Source organism: Pungitius pungitius, chromosome 16 (assembly GCF_949316345.1).
Source record: "Pungitius pungitius chromosome 16, fPunPun2.1, whole genome shotgun sequence".
NCBI lineage: Eukaryota > Metazoa > Chordata > Actinopteri > Perciformes > Gasterosteidae > Pungitius > Pungitius pungitius.
In genome coordinates this window covers 5,608,562-5,628,328 of record NC_084915.1, presented here as the reverse complement: position 1 = coordinate 5,628,328, position 19,767 = coordinate 5,608,562, and the positions used below count along the sequence as shown (strand labels likewise).

The window sequence follows — 19,767 nt, the reverse complement described above, 5'->3', positions numbered from 1 at the left end:
TCCACGATATAATCTTTATTTTAACCCATGGGATTTGACTTTTACAGTGCATTTCTTAACAATTATTCAGTAAGTGATAAGTTTTAGCCACCACTAAGGATCAGATCAATCTGTATGTTACATTTCTGAGTTCCTCTTAAAGATTTGGACTTCATGAACACCGTGTGAAAAGATTCCAAATATTAGAAATCCAATAACCTCACAGGTTAACTAACTTAGTGACATCCCATCATTCATTGCAACGGGTATCCTCACTATCAAACTGAACCACCTGTTAATCTTTAGTCAATTCAATTAAGCTGCTAACTATCTGTACCTTAGGAACAGACATAGGTGGCCAATTAGAAACCGGCTGCCATCCAGGGAAGGGGGGGAAAAAAAAGAAGTCTTTAAAATTGGACAGAACTTAATATGGCACTATTGTCTCAGGGAAAAAAAAACAGGAGACAAACACATCCTTTTAAAAGCGGACTGTGACCAAACTCCCCTCAAAAGGAACAGGAAACTCAAAGCACTTTGTTCAGTCTTTCCCCGGGCAGCAACCACTGCCAACTCACGATCTGAGAAGGAGTCATCAGTCAGATGGACACGAAGCTTCATGTGGACGCTCATTCATTCGCACATCTCAAAACAACAGTCACATCATAGAATACACAATGTATATTCCCACATCACAAGTAGATATTACACAAATCTGCTCTGCCCAACGTTCGTTCACACACACACACACACACACACACACACACACACACACACACACACACACACACATACACACGCACGCACATGCACGCACACACACACGCACACGCACGCACACGCACGCACACACACACGCACACACACGCACACGCCACGCTGTGGCTATACCGGAGAAAAGCATTTATAAGAGACAGAACCACGTTGACTGTGCATATACATCATTTTGAAAACACGTTGCAGCAATGAACACATACGGCCACCAAATGCACATAAACTCGATCCAGTTATTCCTTACATATTACATTCAGGCCCTAAGAAAACGATGCAGTGACAAAGTAAACAGCAGATTTCTCCCTTTTGCCCAAGTTTGGTCTCAGAGTCCATCACACACACACACACACACACACAACAGCTAGTAGTGCACAAGATAAGAATACAAAATTAGACTTTTAAATACTGTAGCAGCAATTTTTTTCTTTTAGTTGAAAGCCTCCAGTAGTACGGGGTCAAGGCTTTGGAGTCCCCGACACGTGGAAGGGTGGGTTGGTAGATTGTCCTCTGAAGTAGGAGACGGTGTCTATAAGGAGGGTGCAGATGTTTGGTGATAAAGGTGCGTGACTCTAATCGAGGACGGGGCGGGGGGGAGTCGTGTCTCGGACTGGGCGCTGCTAGAGGACGGAGGTGTGTGGAGGCCACTCGACGCCTCAGTGCTTCAACCTGGAAAGGTCTTTCTCTACAGGGCCCCTCCCCTTCTCCCCCATGCTGACACCTCTGTCTCACACCTTTCCTCCTCTCCACCCCCCAGACAGTCTCACAGAGCATCTCCGCTCCCAGACAGAGCCTCCCAAAGTAATTCTCGCCGCTCACCCCCCACTGCGCAGCCAAAACCACAGTCGGTTGGGGTTAAAACGGGAGGGAGGAGGGGACTCAGCTAATCGGTCCAAAAGGAGCACGACAGGGCCGAGGCGGGGCCACGCTACACGACACTTCTCTCAGCTGGAGGCTGTGGCGATGGCCTTCTTGAGCTGCTGGCTCCGGATGTCACGGGTTCGAGCCTCCAGCAGCAGGTCATGGCAGCCGTTGCAGACCAACACGGCGTCATACAGCTGCTGGTCCGGGATGGGCAGCTTCAGATGACAACAGTCTTTACAGAACACATTGCCACAGTTCCTGAAGATGAAGACCCCCAAGTCAGTATACGTTGGCACATAAAAACAGTAATTCTGTGTTGTACATTTTTAGATAAGCTTTCAGGCCCGGGAATAGAACTGAATGGAGTCTGACCGTACCGGCTGTGCACATATAGCTACACGTTGTAATAGCTACTGATACAGTAGGCTGATTCATGAGAATAAACAAAAGATTAAAGGTTAAAATAGGCTTTTTTCAATAAAACACTCTTTTCACAACCATATTCAGCACAAAATTACCTTTGACAAAATTAACCGTGTGAATTCGCGAGTTGTTGCTAAAGGTCTGTTCTGTTAAGTCACTAAAATCAGTTAATCGTCGAGTCTAGGTTGATACGAATGCCTCAAATCATCCAATCAATCCTAAAACTGCTTTAAAAAGTGACGTACAGATGAACAACCCCAAAACATTAAGTATTCAAACGTCAAAGTGCAATTCAATTAAAAAAATGTTTGAGTTATTGAGTCATTTTGATCTAATACGTATTGCTACACTTAATGTCACAGTATGCACACACACACACACACACCTACCTTTTTTTTAAGTTAATGTGATATTTTGAGAATGTTTGTGCATGTAGGTAAACCAGAGTGAACCCCCACCTGCAGTGATGACGTCTCTTGGCTATCCAGAACTCACAGTCACAGTTGAAACAGTGGGAGGCCATGTGGTCAGGCACCCACCTTGTGACCTGCGCACACGCACACACACACACACACACACACACCTATCAGAACGGAGCCATACAGGTGAAGGAGTGAAGGGAGGTGTGAAAGGCTGAGATAGAAATGATAAAGGAGGCGGACCTCTGTGTCTTTGCGATCAACTCGATCCCAGCTGCCCTCAGACAGGCGGTCCTCACTGTGGGTCGACAAAGAATCCTCCTCGTTACTGTTGTCCGACTCTCTCAAACAGGTCTGAAAACAGAGAGAAGACGAGGTCAGTGCGCGAATGAGGGAAGAAACATCTCCAAACGCTGCTATCAGAAAAGACTAGACTGAAACTCACGATGTCATCCTCGTAGTCAATGTCGGGCTCCGAGGGAGGGGTGCTGTCCTGTTTACTCTCCAGCCTCATCTGCAGCTGGCGCACCTGCTGCCTCAGCACCTCCACCTCCTGCTTGTAGCCCGCCTCGATCTGCCGTAGTCTCTGCTGCACGGCGTCCATGGGCACGGGAAGCCCGTCATCATCGAGGTAGGCCGGGGCCTGGGGCGGGGGCGGGGAGCTGGAAGCAAAGAGCGAGGAGTAGGACGCAGGCAGGAGCTGATGCCCCGCCACGTAGGAGCTGTTGAGGGCGGCGGCGGCCGGAGCGCACAGGCCGCTGTAGCCCGCGCTCCTGGCGGCAGACTGCAGAGCCTGCAGCGGGCTGCTGGGGTAACAGAGGGCCTCCCTGCGGCAGACCTGGGAGCCGTTAGCCACGGTGACGCCCTGTGAGCGCAGGAGCTTGCTGGCTAGCCGCCGGCTGTGGTAGGTGTTGTGCTGCCAGGCGCGGCTGACGCCAAAGTGACTGGCAGTGCTGCAGGCGGACTGCACCAGTCCCTGGACGCTCTCCCAGTGGGAGCCCAGCAAGGACAGGTCGGTGAAGTGGCTGTGGGACATCAGGTGACGGGGGGCCGCCTGGCTGCTGTCAAAGGGAGCTACTGCAACGGTTAACTCAGGCTCTTTTCCTTTGACCCCATCTGGCCCGGTGTCCTCTTTCTCCTTGTGGGGTTGCATCTGTGGCTGGGACTCAGGCGGCTCTTCATTGTACAGATGACTCTCTGTGAGGTCCTGGCTTACTGTGGGAGGCGGGGTGGAGGGGGGGTCTCCCTCACCTGTGAGAGTCTCTGTGGAGTCCTCCATGGGCAGGAGGGCCATTTGCGGGTTCAGATCCAGCAGGTGTGCGGATGCTGGGGAACCGTCTGCTTGCCCCTCAGGGTGACCACTCAGCAGTAAGGTGGGGGCTGCGGGCTCGGTGCCCTTGCAGGGGAGCGGTAAGCAGGGCTCTGATCTATGGGTGGGTGAGGCGGTGCTTTCGCCAGTCCTACGTGTGCTCTCGGCCTCCAGCGGGTGGGGTGGAGGGTTGGTTATCTGAGGCCAAGCCTGTTGAAGGACAGGAGTTGGGGAGGGAGTGTGAACAAGTGCAACATCCTTACTGAGAAGGACCGGGGAGAGGGGCATAGAGGGCAGGGGCTGTGTGGTGAGACAGGGCTCCTCCATTGTGTCCTCACAGCTCTCGGCACCCAGGACACCTTGTGGGTTCTTGGCAGGACACTCTAGCACAGATTCCCCCTTATTTCTGTCCAGGCCGGTGTCAGGATTGACCTCATCAGACAGGTCGGCAGAGGTTTCTTCAACTGTTGGGGGGGCCGAGCGGCCCTCCTGGCAGTGCTTATTGAGATTTGGATCGCTGGAGGTGCGTGTCAGAGCCACCCCGTTCTCAAAAGCTGACAGCAAGTTGTCCATGGAGCGGGTCTTGGGAAGTCTGCATGAAAGAAATGAAAGGTTGGATTTTTCCTCAAGAGGTACAGCTATGGAGATTTTGCCATTCTCTGTAACATAAGGGGTATTTGAATGGATTTCTGTAGGGACTGCTAAGGCCAGTACAGATACGGTGTAACCCTTGGTGTCAGACACAAGGCCCGTGGGCCAAATTCACCGGATAAACTTTGCTAATGTGAGAATTACAGAAAGACATTGCATTTCTATAAAAGTAGCTGCTATTCCTAATCAGTCCACTGGGGGTCACCCTCTGTGAGCATGCGTTAGAGCAGGGGGGGGGGGGGATCAGGTCGATGGCCAAAGCAGTGCCGTTAAATGAGGGGTTCTTAACCTTTTTGACCTCGGGGCCTGGGCCCGTTTTAATATTAACACGGTCTTGGCTTAACTAATTGATATCATGGAATTGTGTTTAATGACCAAATAATAAAATAAAAATGTTTAACAAGCATTCATTATCTGTATGCAAACCTGCAGATAACGTTATAATAATTTGAAAGGCTCGTACCAGGCGTAACACAAAAATAACTTACTTTTACTACAGAAAAAAGGAGAAAATATCAATTGACCTGTTGTGTCGGCTTGGTAACAGCGTCTCTCGGTTAGAAACCAACGAACTCACAGGCGCTCAGTCTCAGCTTCATAAAGTGTATTCACGCTCTGGCAGTAGGACGGCGGTGATGACGAGGGGAGTATCTCAACTCTGATTGGCCTTCGCAAGACAGCGTCAGGCAAATTTTTCGCGCAAAGTGGGGCCACAAATTGAACGTTTTTCCAATCGGGTTAAGAATCACTGCGTTAGATCATCTGCCATTGGGGGGGAAAAAAAATCTGACAGCAGAGCTCGCTTAAAAATGACGGTTTGCCCCCCGTCGGCCGGCCCACTGCCTATGATTTTACTGGTCTGCTATGTGGCCCCTAAATGAGTTTGACACTCCTGGTGTAACTAATCAGATTTGCATCAAACCAACCCACCTGTCCAGGGAGCGGTAGGCGAGTTCCTCTCCGGTGACACTCTGGGGGAAGTAGAGCTCCATGGAATCGTCCACAGCGGTACAGGGGGACGAGGTGGGCAGGTACACAGCTGTCCACAGCTGTAATGCTCGTGTGTGGCACACTGGCTGCAGAACCTGGCACACAAACAGGTGGTGGGGACAACCCCCAATGGTCAACATACACTAATGATGGTGCCTGGTGGGGGCAGTCCTGTTCTACCACTGCTGTGCCGGGGGAGTTAGAACCATTTTTATGCTTTTTCAAAGCATAAAAATGAAATATATATATATATATATATATAACAGTTTCTGTATTTATTGATTGTCTCACATGAGTCACACTGTTATTATACAACTAATTAATCATGTAAGGACACTGTTGGCAGGTACCATATCATGACTGGGGATGTAGAGGAAGTTTTGGAAGTTCTTGTTTCCGTTGCGAAGCAGGGACCACACAGAGCAGGTGCGTTTGTAGATGTTCCTCATCTCCCTCTCGCGAGCATTGTTACACAGGAAGGTCCCGTAAAGACACGAGTATGTGTGCTGCACCAACTTGACCTGGACACACGTGGTGAAAACGTGAAGCATGAAGTCAGACCTTTCACAATGCTAATGATTTACATTCCTTATCGCTTGATAGTGATCTGCACAAAATGAAGAAGTACATATTAGAAAAGAAGCACCCACCAGGAAGGCCTCGTTGAACTCGAAGAGGCAGGGGAACTGTTTCAGCAGCTGGTGAATACAGTCCAGCCACTGCAGGAAGACGGGGCACTGCTCACTGACATCGTCAGCGTTCTCCTGGTGGCCACAGCGGTCCCCAAACTTATGACCATAATCTAACCACTCTGTCTCCACGAGCACCTGGAAGCCCTGTGGACGACACGGTAGTCAGTATTGAGGTGATTATATTACAATGCAACAACAACTGTACAGAGAAGACCGCTGCAATCAATTTGCAATAATAATGCAGTCAAACTCGCAATGGACACTAAAAAGAGACTGCTCCTTGTTTATTCCACAAAGTACCTACAATCTAAAATCCAACTGCATGGAATGTTTTGGGGGCAAAACGTGCAGATTCTAACCTCTAATGTCCTGTAGTAGGGGTCAAGCAGGATCTTTGAGAGGGCTACAATCTGGGGTGTACGGTCCCACCCGTCGGAACAATGCACCAGTACAGGACGGCCGTCCCGCTCCACTGCAGAACACACCAGAGTGGCCGCCTTCAGCATGACGGACAGGTGCTGCAGCCAACGGGTGCTCTCAAGTGCCGAAAGCCAGCTGGAAACACCATAAAGAACTGATTAGATAAGTATGAATCAATATATATATATATATCTTTGCCAACCCAGGGTTAAGTTAGGCTGCTGGGGAAAGAGGATACCTTTGACCTATATTTATGAAGGCATCCCTACACCATGACACACTCCCATCAGAATAACATCCAGTCTTAAAATAACCTGTACTGGGACATGCATCCTGACATAAAACCCACAGATGTTAAAACCAGGAACAAATGGAAATGCATATACAAACATATCCACTTTCAGTGTGTACAGATCGGCAGCTGGCTACCACAGTAGGAAGGAGACTGGATAGTGGCTGTGTTCCCATTTCTGCCTTACTGTGAGGTGAAGCCATTAAAGTGAGGGCGGCACAAATGAACGCAGAGCTGTTCAGAGAGAAAAGGTCAAATAGATCAACTTACTTCCCTGGATCCGGGATCTGACTGCAGACGGTCCTCAGAGCCTGGAAGCTGTTCCTGATAGCGTGAATGTTGGCCATTCCCATGAACATCACCTCGCAGTTGGGATAGTACTCTAAATATAAACAAACAACTCTGATGAAGACATAAACAAGGCGTCACTTGTGAGATACAGTAGTGAAACTGTGTTATTATCTTGCTCAAAAGTTCTACTCATGTTTTTTTAGCAGTGTGTCACTGGTGGCGGTAATCACTTGCTCTCTGAATGTCCTATGGAAAATATTCTCAGTAGGCATAGCAAAGCCACTGTTTACACAGAGCATCACTTTCCCGAAGAGATCAAAAGCAGCAAGGACCCACAGATCCCGGATGATATTTTAAGCGCTAGCAAAACAACGTACGTTTAATGCAAGGAGCCCCTTTTGACATAAATCTGAAGGGACTGTTTGGAGCGGGGACCCAAACTGAAAATAGTTCTGATTTAAATTACTACTAGGACGAACTTAATTAAGTTGTGCCTCCCTTTCACTTCACTTCACTTGAAGTAAATCTTTGAATTCAGGACTTAAAATGTGAAATATAATTTGCCTATTTTAAGTCTATTTGACATTATTGGAATGTTTGGTCGCACTAACTGACCTTCACATTCGCAGCCTCCGCCCTTGGCTCGGTTGGCCACTGCAGCGGTATACGAGCGAGCATCCAGAATCAGCAGCTTCTGTGGCACAGTTCTTTCATCGCAGCCGGAGCCACCTGTCAGAGAGGAGTCTGGAGACACAGGAGATCATTTTTACTTCATGTGCATTGAACTGCCGAGGAGGGGCGGAGATAAAAAGTAGACCGAGGAAGTCTGAGAAGTACCAGGGGCATCATTAGCAGAAATGAACCAATGGTAACCCACTAAAAATAAATATTTCCACCTGATGACGCACAGTGTTTCTGTAGGTTACAATCTAAAATGGAACATGGAAATATTGAAAGAATGTTCACATAATCAGATTTTAATGCAGTCTTGAAAGCTTGAGTGCTCTAATGGCGCATGCATGAATCTGCCAGCATGAATCAAACCGCTTTACCGAAATCACTATCGGAGGAGTCGTGAGCTTCCCCGCGCTGTCGGCAGGCTAGTGCTCCACAGGTACCCCTGCCTCCGGTGTCCATCTGACATGCCTTGGCGATGGAGGTCACCAAGTACTCATCATCAGTATTTCTCCAGCCCCACCAGCTGATTTCAGGCTGGCTGCAGCGGGAGATTACTGCCCCGTTCTTCTGGTGCCTGGGGGGGGGTCAAGGTTATAACATAAGTAAACAAGTAAAAAGTACATGAGATATGACATGGCTCTCGGTCAGTAAAGCCACCTATAGACTACCACAGGGATCCTCTTCCAGGATCTGAAAGAAGCCACGCTCTCCAGCTCCTTGTCTGTGATCCAGATTGGAACCAGGAGCTTCTGTGGGTAGCTGGAGCACAGCCTGTGGACAACAAGGACAAGATTACATGTCACAGCCCGGCTCGGTGAAAAGAATCATCAAAATTCTTTCAGTGAACAAAGCCCCCCAAACAAAGACAAAATAGTGACATTGAGGCGCAGACAAAAACATTCTGTTTTTCAGGGTCACTGCTCCATCAGGAACTCTGAGATCGGGCTGAGAACAAATCACAGAGTGTCACTGCCTGACTCCATCTGTTGTTGGTCTCCTCAAAGTACTTTCTTCATTGTCTATTCACCTGCTGACTGTCTATGGAGGGAGGAGACAGTGTGTGTTTTATGTGTGTGTGCGTGTGAGAGAAACATGGTGTGCTGAGTCATTGGCCTCAGCAGGCTGCGGTTTGTTTAATTAGCTGGTTGTCCTGTGTACCTTTCTTCCTCAGCAGGATGTGTTCTCGTGGGCCCTCAGAGCACACTGACATTTATATTGCGTTTATTTATCCAGACAGCAAAGGAGACAGAAGAGTTTGACACACACGTGTGTGTGTGTGTCTTGTTAAAGACTAGACTTGGTAAGAGAACCACAGGTCAGACAGAGGCAAGCCAGTATACACAATGAGTTGTTGAAGGCATTCAAAAGGAATAGTCCTACGCACATCTTTTGAGTATTGAATAATCCGCAAATGTAAAAATGTCTAATGCTAGTTTCAACTATTAACTTATACTAGTTATATGTGGATTTCATAAACACGTTCCAAATATATATACGTTGGAAAGAACACTGCAGATTCTAGGAAATAGAGTTTTTTCTCTATTTTATGAATTTAAGAACATTCTATTCGTAATAAACAGAGACAATGATGACTTTGGTGAATGTAAATCACAGCAGATCAAAAAGTGAGGATGAATATACGTATACTGATAAGATAACAATAACAAGGGTACTCTTGTAATTGAAGGGCTGTTACATATTGCTACACAGTGCTGAAATATGCCAGCCTAAACAGCCACAAGTTGTTCTTCATATATTAAGCTGGAGCACATTGTAATTACTGTGTCTAAATGCTGCCTGATCCAAGTCCGTCTCTATTGAAACTCACTAGTCCCTCTGTACACGGCCATCATGACTCTTTATAGTAACAGTATTGTAAAGCTATCTGTTATTCTATGACATACTTGAAATTGCAGTTTAAGTCTGACACTCTCCAGACGTTCTGTGTGTCGAAGCCCATCCTCTTGACCTCCATTTCCATTCTCTGACGCACGTGATCACCTGTGCATGCAGACAGGGTAGGAAGGGAAGTTTAAGATTAACTACATTTCAACAAAATAAGAGATCCCACTTTGGAAATGGACGTTCCGTATGGATTGCTGCGCTGACCTGGGCGGCAGAGATGAATGTGCTGGTCCTCGTCATCAACGTTGCCTCCCAGACACCACGCGTGGTAGGCCAGCGCGAACAGGTTCTCCAGGCGGGACGGGTGAGCTACGGCCCGGTTCAGGCGCTTGACCCACTCCTGGCATTGCTTGAACGTTGCAAAGTGGCATCTGTAGAAAACGGAACACAAAAGGTTAGGATGAAGAGGAGTTGAACAAAATATCTTACAACGTCATGCAGTAGGGACTGAAGAGAGAGAAGAAAAACATGAAAAGTCACCAGAGGTATTCTAGTCTTGAAACATAATTAACAATGCTGCCTAACTGAGGAACGTTCATTTTGAACGTGAACACGCTGGAGCTGCAGTTGAGTGTTATAGTAGAATGTGTTGGGCATATGACAGAATCTATTGTATTATGTATTATAAAGCATCCCAGACGACGCACTGGATTTACTCATGTTATCATCAATATACCGGCATCAATATACCTGCAGGGTCAAAAGGGCATATTCAGCGAGTGAGTGAGCGGCTCTTCTTACCGGACAACTTTGGAGTCTTTGCAGATGATGTGCAGCTGGAACATATCCCTGCTCTCCACGCTCTCTATGAGCTTGAGAGGCACCTGTAGGGGGAGACACAGAGCCTATGTGATGGGCGTTATGAGCCGCTGGCAGAGCAGAGGGAGCCCATCTGCTAAAAGGTTGGCACCCTCTAGTCTGGACGTTGTATGTTCTACAGGTCTAGTATACACAGCAAGGCTTTGTGAGCTCTCTGTGGAGGAGAAGACCGACTGGGAGGTGTTCTGACTTTGCCTCTGGACCTGTGCCAATACCAATCAACAGCTCTAGACTTGTGATGCACAGGATGTCTTATTCTGCTTTCTAAATTGTTATGTTATCCTGTGAGGTGTTATAAAAGGCGCTGCTTAGACCACCCACGCAATGTCACTGTGATGTCTTTTAGTAAAACAATAGTAGAGCATAAACTGTTCTCAAGGGCAGCTATCACGCTGCACCACAATAACGGTTTCTACTTTCACAGACAATAACTGACTTAGTCAAGTACAAATTACAATTTATCCACAGAACACTGTAATCGCTCCAAATGAATGACTTGATGAGTCTAGACGATGGCAGAGGGGGGTGTTTCATCACATGGTACTCACAGATATCTCACTTTCCACACCTGGGTAGGTCTAAAACACAGTGACACCACGGAGTACACACAGGGAGAGCAGGCGAGGGGGCGGAAAGACACAAGACAGGAGGAAATGGAAAAAAACCCTGATTAAATCAAAAACATTCAGAAGACAAACGGAAATGAAGTGGTTGAAAAATGGAAGATAAATGCGTGTGCTTCTTACAGCACATCTTTATAACAAACAGGGATCATCAGAAAGACAAACATGGACGGGACCAAAGGGCATGAAAATAGCTCAGAAGTCAAAAGGATGGTGAGGGATGAGGTGGGTGAGGTGGGTGGGGGCTTGTTGGCATTCAAACAGGGTTCATCTATGTTACTGGTGTCAAGGCAAGACTTTGGAGAGCAGTTAACTACTGTTGGCTAGGGAGGTTTGACCTCAGTGTGTGTATGTGTGTGTGTGTGTGTGTGAGAGTCTCTCCTCTGAACATCCTGGTCATCTGCCCTCACCACTTCTGTCTCCTCCAACTCTTCCTCCTCCTCCTCCCCCCCCTCTTAAGAAAACAAACAAATCTCAGTGATTCGTTCCAGAGGCTGAATTCTTCTGGAAAAGATGACTGGGTTTTGGGAAGGAGGAGAAATTTTGCTGCCAGTGAAGGCAAACAAATGGTCCGTTTGTATTTGAGAAAAGCCTGACGTCAGCAGTTGCGAGCTGGGCAACAGGGCCAGTGGTGGGGGCGAACCTTCGGAGCCTAGATGTTGCAAAAAACCTCTCTTGACTGTGGATCAGAGGCCCTGCCCCTCTGTGGTAAATCTCTGGTGCAAACAACTTCAACCTAACTATGCTGGGGATCTGACTGCAGACAAAATAGCTGATTTTTTTGCCTGTTTTGCACAATTATGTGTTCATAAATTTGATGTAGGGGAAAGAGGTCCAACTACACACTATCGCCTTTTCCTCCATCTCTCCTGCTATTGGCTTCTGCCCTCTGGAATGGCATACAAGCTGTAGAGATCACAGGGACACTGGTGCCATTCGGACAGAAGGGAGACTCTACGTTTGTGGTCTGACTGTGTGCTTAAGGTCTGAGGGCTGCGCTCACGTTGATGACAGAGTCCTTGAACTTGATGTGGAGCCGGTAGTTTGAAATCGCAATGACGGCTCCATCAGCATAGCCAAGGTATTCCACCCCTTCCCCCTGAAGAACAGCAAATGGCACCTGTAGAGACACAAAACAGGCAGATTATTCAGTTGAACATGTTGAATATCCACATTGCAATTTTTAAAAAGGGTGTGCTCTCCATAGCGATAGTAATAATAATTAAAAGATCTCAATATAGAGGTTTTGTTAACACGACTTCTGTGAGCCCGTGAAAATGCTAAAATGAGGTTTAGCAGGTATGGGGGAAGAATTATATAATTACACCATTAAACCAGTGTTAAGGTACCCCAACGGTTTAATAGTTTAAAATTAGCCCTGAACTGCCTGATCAGATTGTTTGTCCCGCTTGCTTCTTACATTCCTAACTGCTGTAAACATTTAATCACATCCAAGGACAGCCCATGCTCTGTCTGCATTGAGACCCAAACATTAAGATAATTGGTTCTCAACCAAGAGCCAAACAGAAAACATCCCTCCTGCACGTATGGGGCTGGACTCCAGCACTAAACGCCACAGGGGAGAAAGCCACAGGTACAGCCGCCAGCTGTTAAAAGATTTCTCAATTCATGTAAGAAAGAGGTATCCACAAAAGTGAAGTTTATGGGAGCTACTTCGCTCAGGGATTTAAACATTGCGATTTTAGCCAAGTATCAGACATTTTATGACTATCATAACATTATGCAGCCTATAGGAAACAACCCTTCCAATCTCTTGCATAAAACATTCGTTCTGGAAGATGTGAAACATCAAACTTTTACCACTCAGACAGCCTTCTCTCCCATCTGATGAATCAAGGATTGTGTTATGCCTATTCATTCCTCATTCATGTACCCTCGGCGTCACTTCTGGCTGCTTTTACTTATTACAGGTCATTGGGGAGCATGAATTGCGACCAAGGTCTCGTACTTGAGCCATTGTTGGTGGAGGAAAAGTGTTGCTTGAGACAATATTACCTCATCCTGCATTAGCAAGCACTTCTGAATCACGATATGGGGTCAGATCAGTCTCAATTGCGAATGCACACAGATACAAACGGACTCAAATACAAACAGAAGCCTCTGCAAATGCACACAGAACAACTTAAATACATTTGATTTACAAATGCAAATGCAGAGATAATTCCGTTGATTAAAAACTTCTTATTCAGTTGAATATTGTAGCTCCATAAGCTTAGTTAACTAACTTGGCTAATTAGTGTTGTCTACCTGCTAATTTGGTTCTTCTGCAAAGTAACATCTTGGAACTAAGTCACAATTAATGAAAATAACTGACTGTGTGAGGGTCTGTCACCTCAAGCAGAGGTAGCGACACTCATCTTATTCTCTCTACATGTTTATTGCATCTCTATTTGCAGCTACGAAAAACAAAAAGGAAGAGATGGCAGTTCTAATGCAAAACCTGCACCCAATGTGCATAAGATTTCAGGATTTCATGAAATGCATTGGAGGTGTCTCATGCATAACATTTCTCTTCCGTAGCATCAGAGGAGGTGCTCCCGAGACCTCATGAGGTTCTGGGCTGGGTGGGAGCTGCTGGAGAGACACCTCATAGCTTACCCAATTCACCTGCTGCTTCAAATTGAAGCTCCCCAGCTGCTTCTAGACCAGAAGATAATGAGGATGCCCATCAGTTCTGGTTCTGTTCGCATCCGCCTTATTGTAGATTCTGAACTGCTTTGATTCAGACATGCCAACCCTCCCGATTTTTCCGGGAGACTCTCGAATTTCAAAGCCCCTCCCGAAAATCTCCCGGACCGACCTTTCTCCCGAATTTCTCCCGATTTCCACCCGGACAACAATATTGCTACACCATCCGTCACTGGGCGCGCCGTTCAGACCGAATAATAAAGGTTACACCTTTTTTAACACAAGCTGTCTGAACCAACCGTAATCCAAAACGTTTTCACCCCTTGACACCTGAAGTCCAGCGCGGCAATTAGAACAGAAAAAGATGAGACTAACATGAGTAAAGGGGGAGGGGGAAAGGGAGGGAGCATCTTGCATCTGCCACTCGTCCCTTAGCAAAGAGGTGTCATGGCTACAGGTGCCAGCCGGGCGATGACACGCCCCCCTTTCCTGCAAATGGAATTTCACAGGTGCTGCTCATAGCTACGCTCCTTCAAGGGCTGTGCTACAGGCTGCGAAGCATTGCACCTTGAAATACAACCATAAGTAGAGTAGTGTTGTTGTTATTGTACAAATTAGAGTCTAACCTCCTGAGGAGAACCCTTAAGGAATTGAATTTGTGAAATAAATGAATTACATTTTTCTTTGCGTTTGTGATATAAATGACGATACCCCATCCCCATCCCCCCCCCACCCCCGGTCCTTTTGAATATCTCCCTAATTCTGAGGTCTCAAGGTTGGCAAGTATGCTTTGATTATGATAATTTCATTCAAGTATTTAATACCAATATAGTTAACCCATACAAATGACCAGTTCCTTGAACCAACGTCACACATGTTACAAACATTTTTGGGAAGTTCAGGAGTATTGGGAGCACATACTATATGCATACTACATATATATGTTTAGCAAGCTATTTCCAAGTGATTTACCAGCGAGGCTGTTTAGTGAAGTTAGTAACAATGATAGTTTGGTAGTCACTGACTATACAAAGTTAACATTAGTTTATGATCCTAGCTTTTCTGTCTGCATTACCTTGCAAAGCAGTTGGTTGACACTTTAAAATGCCACAAAATAAATCGATGATGCAACATATTTACATAACCTAGTAAATTGTTTACTGACGTGGAGGGGGGGGAGCTCCGCTCATGTGATTGGCTCGATATGGAAAGAAAAAAAAGCATTTGCGAATTCAGCTCAGGGGAGTCTAAAAAACCCCATGTACAAACATACATATCTACAAACAAATATAAATCGGGATTTGTTTATATGTGAATTTGCAATTATTGAGACTGATCTGAGCACCTATCACAAAGACCTGCCGGTGCATGCCAAAAGAGGACATGCAGCAGGGCAGATGGTGAATTATGATGAAAATCGGGTTTACTAAAAAAAAATGACACGGTTAAAAGCGAAGCCTGCCTTAGAGCACAATTTGCACACAAGCGGGAATCATCACTTATTTAAAAAGGAATACTGTCAAGGGGTGAAAAGTTTTGGATTACGGTTGGTTCAGACAGCTTGTGTTAAAAAACAAGCAAACCCCTGACATTAAATCTGTGCTGCTGCTCATTATTTACTAAAAATGTCTGTCTGAGCTAGAACAGGAAGAATGATGGGGGGAAAAAAAAAAAAAAAGTACAGCTTAACCTGGGAAATGGAGCACGTAGTACTCTGTACTCAGACACCAATAGAGCCAAATATAGGCCACAGGCCCCCTGGCACTTTGTGCTGGAACTTCAAAAAAGTGGAATGTCTGAAATTAGACAGTGACTGGCGCATAAGCACAGCTGAAAATCAAAAAGATACATTTTGCTTATATATGAAAAAGGATAGAAAAGGGGAAAGCCTAATCTTAAAAGTCTTTGCGTTCTTAGTCTATCACGGGATGTAGGCAATTTGCATTAAACATTGCCTCAACAGCAGCCGAAACGCCTTAAATGAGAATGTGCCCCCACTGAGTGTGTGTGCTGCTCTGCCGAGGAAGAGACCCACATGTCCTTCGGAGAGTGCCATAGTTAACATGTTGTACAGACTGGGCCCTGCATTAAACAAGATGTGGTCCAAAAGTAGCTGCATGAGTCACCGCCAGCAAAGGATACCGTGGCACGTTTCCTCAACTAAGCTTTCAGCAGCAGAAATATTTCAGAGTGAGAGAGAGAGAGAGAGAGGACAGAAGGAGCCATGAATAACACTCCCTGACTTGTGAGTCGTGACTTCCAGTTCAAGCAGCTTGCCTGTGAAGACATGCACGTGTGCACACACAACTGCAAGCATGTACCACGGCTTGCACGCACACGGGATGAAAGGCAGCAGAGTAATGAACAAGGTGGGGTAGGAATGCCTCTATGAGGCATCAGCTGTCAGAAAATCTGTCATAGGATGGTGTGTACATAAAAACAACAACGGTGACAAACAGCTAGTGTGCATGCAGGCGGAGGCAAGGCTACTTGAGCAGTATTTAGTAGCGAGGCAGCTAAGATGCACCTCATAAACTTTGTAAGACACTACGTCAGTGTGTTCTCACATTGCTTAGCAGGAAGTAATGAAATCTACCAGGCCCTTTGATACACAAAGTCCCTTTAACAAGTAATAGTAACTATAATAACAACAACAAAAACAGCACCTTTTAACAGGTTGATGCAGTTCATTGCAACCTGAGTGGAAACCCTGAGATACAGGAACCAGGCATGGGGACCCCTAGGCGGGGCAAATCCCTCCACGTGCCCCTTTTCTGTTCCACTAACATATGATGCCGGGCTGACAGTGGGGGGTGTAGTGGGGAGTAGTGGTTGTTGCAGGCGGGCGCACGCGTTCTCTGTCCGTTCACGCTTGCAGTATGAATACTCATGTGTAGAGACCAAAGCCGCAGCCCTATTCACATGCAAATATTTTCGCTCTCCACTGAGCCTTTGAATAAAATTGTCGTTCTCGTTTTGAACTCTGAAAAAGTAAGGGCTCCTCATCTATTCTTGGGTGTGTGCTGCGCTGTGACTCTTCCATAAATAGCGTGGTAATCAAACCACACAAGCTTCATCAGGCTGTTTCACAGGAACCCTGCTGGTGGCTTGCCAGCAGCCGGAATTGAAGATGAGGTCATAACCAGGAAGTGCCACATTCTGCCTTTTCATCGCTTCCTGGTGACCTGCACTACAGACATGGCTTTCAGTGCGTATCTGTTGGAAAACATTGTTCTGCTCACCTGAAGGCTTTCGTCCTCCTTCACCAGCTCCTTCTGGGGGAACAGGTCCTTTGCCTTGATATACTCCAGGCTGGGAGGCCCTTCTTCACCCTGCACGACAATAGAACAGCACAGGAGTGGTTAGACAAATACCTCGGCCATACCGCGGGGGGGGGAAACTCGACATACAGGAGCATGACAATAGTTTAACAGAATTTCAAACCACATGAACACAAAAACCTCAGTAAAATCATAACCAAAGGGCATTAACCTTTAATATAGAATGTGTGCCAGGTTGAATTTCACAATCCCCACCAACTATCAGACATCACACAGCAGATTAAATATTGACAATGACATTCAAAACTCCCTTTGAAAAAGGAGGCATGTGACCTTGTGTTAAGTCGATGAAGCAAGCTATTTTAAAATGTTCACTCAATTTTAAAAGTGTTTTCCTTGATTGATTAATGATTATGCTGAAGGGAGAATGCGCCTTGGGCATACCCTTTAAATATACTTCTTGCCATGACAGATGCAAATGATAGGCAGTACTGAGACGTGACGACCAAAAACGCTCTAGACTTTCTGCCTGGGTGTTGAAGTCTTGTGCAAACATAGATAGTAGGACTAAGTCAAGTATTTCACCGGACTAGTTTTTCATGATTCAGACATCAACTTCTTATGGAGTTTAAACAACTCCCTGCTAAGATCGGTTAAACAGGTCTGCGGAAGAGACGTGTAGACGAGTTCTGAATTTATTTACAGGTTTATGAAGAAGGGAACCTCACAATACAGGTTTATCAAGGGCACACGTGTCAGAATGGATGGCTAAATATCGACTGCAGCACCTCAAGAAGCAACAAAGGTGAGAGGAGCAAAGACTGCAGTTTAACAAATCAAAGTTCGGCCCTGTAATTGTATTCACATAAAGTGCATCTACATGTACCAGTATGCCGATTGTAAGCTTTATCCTGGTTTAGATCATATTTGTGATGGGGTGTTAACAGGTAACATGTATAGAGTACATAGTACATAATACGCTATCTGGTAACAGATGGAGTCATTGTCCTACATCAACAACGCCTACCCTACAAGAAACTAACTCCAATCCAATTCCAATTAAAAAGGGAAAAGGAATGATAGGAAAAGAACAGCCAAAGCAAAATTGATCAGCTTCTGTGACATGACAGCTTTGTTGACAGAGGGAAGAAGAGATCGTCTGCCTACTGACAGTCTGAATCACAATCATCCGAGCCCGGAATATCGTAGTCCTTGGGTGAAGAATCCTTTGCTGCTACGGAGTTTGTATTGAATGCTTACGTTGGGTGTGGGAAGTGTCTCTGTGGGAGAGGTTACTGTCCCAAAGTCACTACACAATGCCAGTCCAACTTGTACACTTTACTAAACCGAAAGAGCTGACGGCAGCCATGAAGGTTGGTGTCAAGGCTGTTTCAGACGTCTATGCTCCTTAAATGATGGTCCAACGTTAAGTGATGTAATGCGGTCGGCTCCATTTCCTTCAAATGATGCCTTCATGTGCATAGTAATGCAGTCTTTCCATTGACACACATGTGAAGATGAAGAGGGATCTTCTTTCTAGCATAGTGCTTCATTCATGTAATGTGACTAGAATATGAAATAAGAGGAGCAGGTGTTCAAGACATATTCTCAGAGATGGTTAGCCCCACTACCAGACTCACAGTCCAAGTTAGCTCCTTTTGTTGTGTGGCTTCTTTGAATCAGCTTCTAAACATTGGGAGCAGATACAAATAGTCTCAATCACCTTTCAAATCAGCAAACTTAATTTTAGTGCCTTATTGTCAGAATAGTAAACTCATCCAAAGTCCTCGGATCCTCTTTGCAATGCAGCTGTACTCATCTAGTGACCTTTGACCCAAGCCGGCCTTCAGCATCAGACAGATAAGCTTGATGTGTGTCATAAATCGGATTTATTTTCACCTGACACGGGTTAGACCATGACAGTGGCCATTAGTCAGAGGCTTCCTGCAGGTCGGGCCATTGAACGATCTCCCTCCCACTGTTGCTGGGTAGTCTGAGCATTTATTTATTTCCTTTTTTTCAAGGAAATAAACTTTACCGCAGCGTGCCAAACGGCAGTCATACATTACAGGTGAAACTATCGCTATTAGTCTTCCGCTTAGGAAAATTGGCTGAGAGGAACGTTCAATCACTACATACACGCACAAACACGTCCTATGTTGATAATCCTGCCACTGATGACACATGAACGAGGAAAACACCGTTTGCGATGCCGACATTTGTGTTATTCACACATCAAATAAAGAGCAGAAATAGTTGTGATTTGGTGGTGGATAACGGAAAGTATTGTAACCGTCTTTACGGAGACAAGTATAGGAAATAAGGCATGCGCATAAAGCGGGACGTGAATGAAGCAAAATAACTACAACTAGCGGGCGAGTAAACGTGGTGAAAATTTGCTTGGCTTTTGGTGTGAATGCAGCATGACTCCACCGAAGCATTGAAACCGTCAAAATTAAAGTGTCATATGGAAACCAAAGATCCAAAAGCTCTGGGAAAGCAGGTGAAAGAAAAATGGGCTACAGATGCAGAAGAACCCGTCATCTCACTGACTGGGAATTCAAAATCGGACTTAAAGCCAGACGTGTGGCACAATGACAGAAACCTTTCACCATGTTGTAATGTGAAGCCGATTTGAAGAGGAACTGCTGCTTCTGTGATGCCAAAATATTGACTGATGAAGCATTAATCAAATTTTTTCGAAGACTGTA

At 45.9% G+C, this 19,767-nt stretch overlaps 1 protein-coding gene across 4 annotated transcripts in view; it reads right to left on the bottom strand.

Moving 5' to 3' along the window:
* The window catches only part of mtmr4 (myotubularin related protein 4), a 31,142-nt gene continuing 11,375 nt past the window's right edge, over nucleotides 1–19,767 (bottom strand). For 3 of the 4 annotated variants that reach the window (XM_062558032.1, XM_062558031.1, XM_062558030.1), the window contains 18 exons: nucleotides 17,018–17,107; nucleotides 12,130–12,246; nucleotides 11,052–11,081; nucleotides 10,426–10,508; nucleotides 9,889–10,055; nucleotides 9,684–9,780; nucleotides 8,437–8,550; nucleotides 8,154–8,353; nucleotides 7,717–7,845; nucleotides 7,081–7,192; nucleotides 6,458–6,653; nucleotides 6,057–6,242; nucleotides 5,757–5,927; nucleotides 5,347–5,501; nucleotides 2,902–4,357; nucleotides 2,700–2,810; nucleotides 2,496–2,584; nucleotides 1–1,872 (listed from right to left, as the gene is read on the bottom strand). In XM_062558032.1, coding sequence (XP_062414016.1) covers nucleotides 1,695–1,872; nucleotides 2,496–2,584; nucleotides 2,700–2,810; nucleotides 2,902–4,357; nucleotides 5,347–5,501; nucleotides 5,757–5,927; nucleotides 6,057–6,242; nucleotides 6,458–6,653; nucleotides 7,081–7,192; nucleotides 7,717–7,845; nucleotides 8,154–8,353; nucleotides 8,437–8,550; nucleotides 9,684–9,780; nucleotides 9,889–10,055; nucleotides 10,426–10,508; nucleotides 11,052–11,081; nucleotides 12,130–12,246; nucleotides 17,018–17,107 — 3,681 coding nt within the window. In that variant the 3' untranslated portion in view covers nucleotides 1–1,694. The remainder of the gene's footprint in view (nucleotides 1,873–2,495; nucleotides 2,585–2,699; nucleotides 2,811–2,901; nucleotides 4,358–5,346; nucleotides 5,502–5,756; nucleotides 5,928–6,056; nucleotides 6,243–6,457; nucleotides 6,654–7,080; nucleotides 7,193–7,716; nucleotides 7,846–8,153; nucleotides 8,354–8,436; nucleotides 8,551–9,683; nucleotides 9,781–9,888; nucleotides 10,056–10,425; nucleotides 10,509–11,051; nucleotides 11,082–12,129; nucleotides 12,247–17,017; nucleotides 17,108–19,767) is intronic. The other variant, XM_037466857.2, reaches the window with a different exon arrangement.